The sequence below is a fragment of the Abramis brama genome, assembly GCF_963993115.1.
Source record: "Abramis brama genome assembly, chromosome: 13".
Classification (NCBI taxonomy): Eukaryota; Metazoa; Chordata; class Actinopteri; order Cypriniformes; family Leuciscidae; genus Abramis; species Abramis brama.
In genome coordinates, this window is record NC_139975.1 from 17,835,250 (window position 1) to 17,841,249 (window position 6,000).

General features: G+C 39.3%; 1 protein-coding gene across 3 annotated transcripts in view; it reads left to right on the forward strand.

The window, feature by feature from the left end:
* gria1a (glutamate receptor, ionotropic, AMPA 1a) overlaps positions 1-5,146 on the forward strand; it is a 79,221-nt gene extending 74,075 nt beyond the window's left edge. For 2 of the 3 annotated variants that reach the window (XM_084132541.1, XM_084132540.1), the window contains exon 16: positions 2,715-5,146. In XM_084132541.1, the coding sequence (XP_083988667.1) occupies positions 2,715-2,882 (168 nt within the window). In that variant the 3' untranslated portion in view covers positions 2,883-5,146. The remainder of the gene's footprint in view (positions 1-2,714) is intronic. The other variant, XR_014608681.1, reaches the window with a different exon arrangement.
* Positions 5,147-6,000: the final 854 nt, after the last annotated feature.

Below are 6,000 nucleotides of genomic sequence, written 5' to 3' on the forward strand. Positions count from 1 at the left end.
TTGCTAATGCATAGTTCATTAAAAGTATCTATCAGGTAATCATTTATTTTATTCAGGCCAAACTGACAAATCAAAGAAGCACCATTGCAAAAAAAAAAAAAGGTCCTTGCTGAACGCAACTCGTTGAATATACAGATACCTCAGTGTGATTTTTGTAATAAGTATCTTTATGACAGGCAATTACCCAAAGTAGGATTTGTAGCAAGTTTAGCTGGGTATTACACACTCGTGTAATGCTATAATAGCACAGATTAATATAGATTTGCTTTGTTAATTCAATTGACAGGAGTCACATTTCACAGCTGTCCATTTTTCATATTAGGCGAGCTGGAATCTGAGTCATTATGGGCAAACTAATTAGTCTGCATCAGGCGTATAGCTTCATCCCCCAACGCGTTGAAGTGTAGGGCAATGAAATCATTCCTAGATTGGAAAAACGCGATTTAAAGGGACACATCATTAGCCTTGGTTTCAGGCCCACTGGCTGTGACTACAATAGCGGATTGCTCTTCACAACAGCAGCAATAAAACGATGACATTTCTCACTTCCCCACCACCGTAGCAAATTAAGCTCGTGTTACACGCCTATCAAGACTGTTTATTGTCTACCCACAAGTCAGAGATGCTTTACAGTGTCAGCTTTGGTTTTGAGGGCCTAAATACGGTGGTCCTTGGGGGCACAATGCAACGACAGCAGCAAAGCAATTAAAAATTGACAACACAACAGCATTAGCCCACAACACATCTTTAATGCAAATAAGGGTCGTTTACATATTGAACATAATTTTAAACAGAGTGCCCAGTACAGTTATATGTAGCACAGCATGGAATTGCAACACAGGCTCATGGGAAACAACGTGCCTGTGGCGACATTTCTGCAAAATGATATTACGTCGCTGCTTGCACGTTTTGCAACACTTTCAAAGTGAAATGTCCAGTGAGTGGCGCTAAAAACATTCAGTTTTGTTCGAAACAGATGAATGTGAATCTGGCCATGTTTTATTATGGTGCTAAAAGGTTAATGGTCTATCGCGTTTGAAAATAGTGTGGCACCTATACTAAACCTAACCGAGTGTTAACAATAGCAAACGAGAGATAAAATCGCATTTGCTGAAGCAACCATGTCATTTTATCTTGCTTCTACATGTCTTTGAGCTCTTTTATTGTTTCACGGGACTCGTACCCGAGTGCTCCGCATCGCAAGAGCAATGCTGTACCAGGTGAGCGACCAAGCCAGTTTATTACCTTCAAAAAACCCATATGGAGCTCATTATGTGATGCAAACATAAAACAATATTAGTTTACAAATCATGCACTTTGGTAAAAAGTGTTTTGAGGTCATAACATTAATCGATAATCTGCCACTGTATAATATGTTTAAAAAGGAATAAAAGTGGTATTACTGCCAGTAGTGTCCCAGACTGCAACATAGTGTCGGCCCAGATCCGGCTCACATCTGGTACACATGGATTCCACACGGCCCAGATGTGGGCCGGATCTGGGCCGACACTAAAGGGGCTTTCGCAACAAGTGGTTCTAGGAACTTAGTTCTAGGAACTAGCCACCAGGGTGGTTCCCTTAGGAACGTTTTCCTGGTTGCATTCGCACCGCCAGTAAGAACTCTGAAGTGACGTAAGCCGTGCTTGTTGTTGTGACTTTTATTTCGACGGCGCGGCAGACCTTTATTTTGATGGCGCTGAGAATGCCGGCCAGCCAGAGCCACACAGTGCTCGCATTCTCCTTGTTCATTAGTTTATGATCTGTCTAACAGTCCTTTCTAATACGTTATTAGACATAACTGTTATACATAGAAAGTAGACAGTATATGAAAAGTTATTAGCATATGCCGTGTGGTTGATGTCCAGTGTTGCTAACTTTGCTCCCCTCAAAGTTGCGTTGGATTATCTCTTTAGTGTAAAGGTTAAGAGGCCCATCTATCAGTTTTCCATGATCGTAGAGTTAGTTTGTGGAGTAAATATAGGCTATAATCTGTGAGTTTACACAGCTTTTTTTTTAAATGGTGTTTCGCGTGGGTTCGGCCAATCAGCGTACACTAAAGTCACTGGTAGTCCTAGTGATGGATTAGACCCTACTCTGAAATAGGAGCTAAATTAGTTCCTCCAAAAGGATCACTAAAATCGTTCCTAGTTCACGCCAAAATCCGGGTTCTTCTGCCAATAGTTCTAGGAACTTTGAAAAGGTTCCTCCGGTGCGAAAGCCCCTTATGTTGCTGTCTGGGGTTCATTTTAACAGAAGTTAATTGTATGTATAGGTATGAGTTTTGCAAAAATGTAGGTAGATGTACATTTTTTCAATGAGCCTACAGTATGTTATGGAATTGGTAGGTTTTCAAGTGGAATAGAGTGCTACTATTGTTATTTATTGAAGCAATATGGCTAATATTGGATTGTTTCCTGAAATGCATAATTATCAGAAAAGTTTCATTGGGGTTTCATCTTTTTGCTTTGCTAAAATCGTTGTGTCGCGCCCTCCAGGCCATCATGCTGATCAGTTAAGTCAGGAAAGCCAAAAGATGGAAATCTGTTGGCATAGACCTCACAAATGTTGTCTAACTAATTATCCAGTCATCACATGACAAAACATTTTATGTGCATACTCCATTAGGCAGATGCTTAAATCATCATCCTACTAAAATTGAGCATCTTTCAAACATTTCCATTTTCCTGTCTAACGCTGTTGTATCTCCATCCCAGCAATCCATCAACGACGCCATGCGCTGCTCCACGCTGACCAGGATGAGTGGGAATGGTAGCGGTGGGGAGAACGGGCGGATCGTCACACATGACTTCCCCAAAGCTGTGCAGACGCTGCCGTGCATGAGCCACGCGGCCAGCATGGGCCTGGGAGCCTCTGGCATGTGACCATCTTGACGGAGCGGCACGCGTCACATGTAACGCACGGACCTCCCGTTCACCTGCCGTCTGCCCCTATGTCTGTCTGCCCGCCCGCAACAGACGCACCGTACTGCCAAAATGCACTCGAAAACTCTTCTCAGTGAATAGCCACCAATAAAACTATTTTCTAAAGAAAGACGAAACATTTTAAAAAAGGGGGAAAATGTGCTGCAATAACAAGCCTGTGGGACTCTTTTGGGGGGGAAAGTGTTCGTTTATGTCATGAATTAAAAAAAACAAAAAAGAAAAGTCACGTGTCTGATTCGACACTCGCGCTGTGCCAATATTATAAACCTGTTTACTTCTGTCTGAGTGTGCAATATTTTAGTTCATATCAGTGTTCGGCAATGTTGTCTCTAACTTGATTTTCTTTACAAGGATTAGCTCACAGAGATGTTTTGTTATTTTTGCACAGATGTGTTCTATGATATGACAAATACAGCATTTCTGTAAGTTCCTTTACCTTATACTTACTAGAAAAGAGTTAAAGTAAGCTAATGAGCAAGATCTTACTCATTAAGATGGATCCAGTGCCCTGTAAACAACTTTGCTTATTTCTCTCCATCACTGCATATTGAAGAAACATATCAGCTCATTTAACGACCTGTCGATAGTGTAAATACTCTGATGTAAATCTGAAACTGAGTGAGGGATACATTTGATTTGTTGTCGATTGGTAGAACATAGCTGAAATGAACTTGTTGATAATCTTGCTCTGTGATTTCCCACCTCATGGACCTTGCATAGCTGCTACGCCTCGTTTCAGGCACCATACCTCATCGGAGACCTGGGAGCGAGCCGCCACATGTTTTGATTGCCACTTCATTGTGAGCTCTCCCAGGAAGAAGGAAAAATTTGACCTCAGTTATGGGCAAATAAGCTAGTTTGTCCCCAACACAAACACAAAAAGTCTCATTAAGGTGAAGCCATTGAGTATGCATTATGAGAAATTATTCTTGAATGGTGGTGCTGTAACAAAAAGGGACTTATTATGATACTTTGCTAATGATTCGTTCACCTACAATTAGGCCTGCATGGAATATCCAGAGATTTCCACCAAATCCAAATGCCCATCATTGAGTTTTTTTACATATCCCCTGTCATATCTGGCTAATTTGATAATGCTAAAAGTGTGACTCTATATTTAATTAATTTAAAATCCATTCAACAAATTGCCCCCCTCAATCAGTGCAAAATTTGTAAATAAATGTATGTGGGCCAAGTAGTTCACCCAAAAATGAAAATTATCATCATTTACTCACCCTCATGTCGCTCCATTTTTGTCCATATAATGAATATAATGTGACTTTGGACCCCATTGACTTTCATTGTATTAACAAAAACATTGATATTCACAGAAGGAAGTCATGCAGGTTTGGAACAACATGAGGGTGAATAAATGATGACACTTTTTTCTTTTTTGGTGAACTATCCTTTTAAGTTGTTTTCTGTTAATAGAACAAACAAAGAAAATAAAGCAGATCAGCTACAAGATCCAAACATAGGCTGTTCTGTCTTATAGACACACTGTGCAACAAGGCTCCTCATGAGATGATGTTTGTGGAGATATCATTGATCGGCTTCTGGGGTCAAGCTGACCTTTCAGGGCTCTCATCACTGCAGGCTTTCAGAACATGGCTTCCAGCTCTATTCAGCCTTCCCCTGCACACTGCCATTGTACCGCGAAACATGACACACTGTGTGGCCATCGAAACTTGTATTTCTCTGGCTTTTTCTTTCCATTTTCTTGATGTGTTTTATTAGGCACAGAGCACTGCGGTCCTTTATGGCCTCGTGTGAAAGCAGTATTTTATAAGCAGTAAAAGATTTGTAAAGTTAAAGTGAGACATTTACCATTTATACCGCTGTGAGATTTTGAAGAGTTAATTGAACTGGTGTTTTACACATTGCTGAAGCATATTCTAATGACGGATATTCTCACCGATAAGGATGATAATTTTGATTAGTTAAGAGAGAAACCTGGTCTTTGAGAGTCTTTGTGTTTCTGCTATAACAGTGTTGATACTTCTTATTTTGGGGGTATTTTAATGCAAAATGTATTCTTCATGCTCACCTACTTCTTGACTTTTTCACAAACTTTAACATTTTATTTGGGATCTTATTGATTTATTTTGTTCTGTTTTGTTTTTTTATCATACAGGAGAGATGTGGTTGAAATTTTACTGGAAAATACATTCAATCAATAATGAATAAAACTTTTTTAACCACAATCATCAAGAGTCTGGGCTTTTCAACAATGGGAAATAAATTACATTTTATCCATATATTTTTAGTCGTAAATAGGCTACTTGTGTGAAAAAAAAAATGTTATGTATTCAAATTAGAAAAATATTGCTATTTTATATAAATAATGATTGCTTAAAAGCAGGGTGATTATTCATTCTTTACTTAAGTGGCCATCTGTGAAAGATTGGTGGTTAATGTATTTCCCACTGATCTCTAGAGCTTGACTCACTGTAGAGTATTTTAATTACCTACAGGTGCATTCCACACATAATCACTGATGTTTAACCAGTTGGCACATGTTGCCTCAAACCTATTCATTTTAGGAATTATTAATTCTTTAATCTTTGTCAATTTGAGCTCCCCTGCAGAAATAACGGAAGGAGTTAATTGGGATGCCTCATGGCTCTCATTATGGAGATGTTAACAAAATATGGAACAAAGAAACAGGTGTTTGTTCCCTCATTTTTAGTTTGGTGTGATGCCATACATCGCATTAAAAGTCTCATCAAGGCATCTTACAGTAATCTAAACCGTACTACAGCTACATTATCGAGCAGATGATAAATCTGGCATGTAGTAAAAAATAACCAAGTCACAGCTGTAGCCAATATTTTTCACAAACATATATGTGCTGAAACTTCAATGATCACCCATGTCTGTTTCAGTTCCTTCAGGAACCCTCAGCCACACATTAGAGATGCATTAGTAATAACTGAAGTTTGTTTTCTTCCTTTAAGATTTGTGCTCCGGAGACTCATTTGTGAAAGTCTGTCAAGATGATTTGTAGTGTAATTCCACACATGATAGGCAGGCCTCTGTTGTGACTGAATTTCTTTTT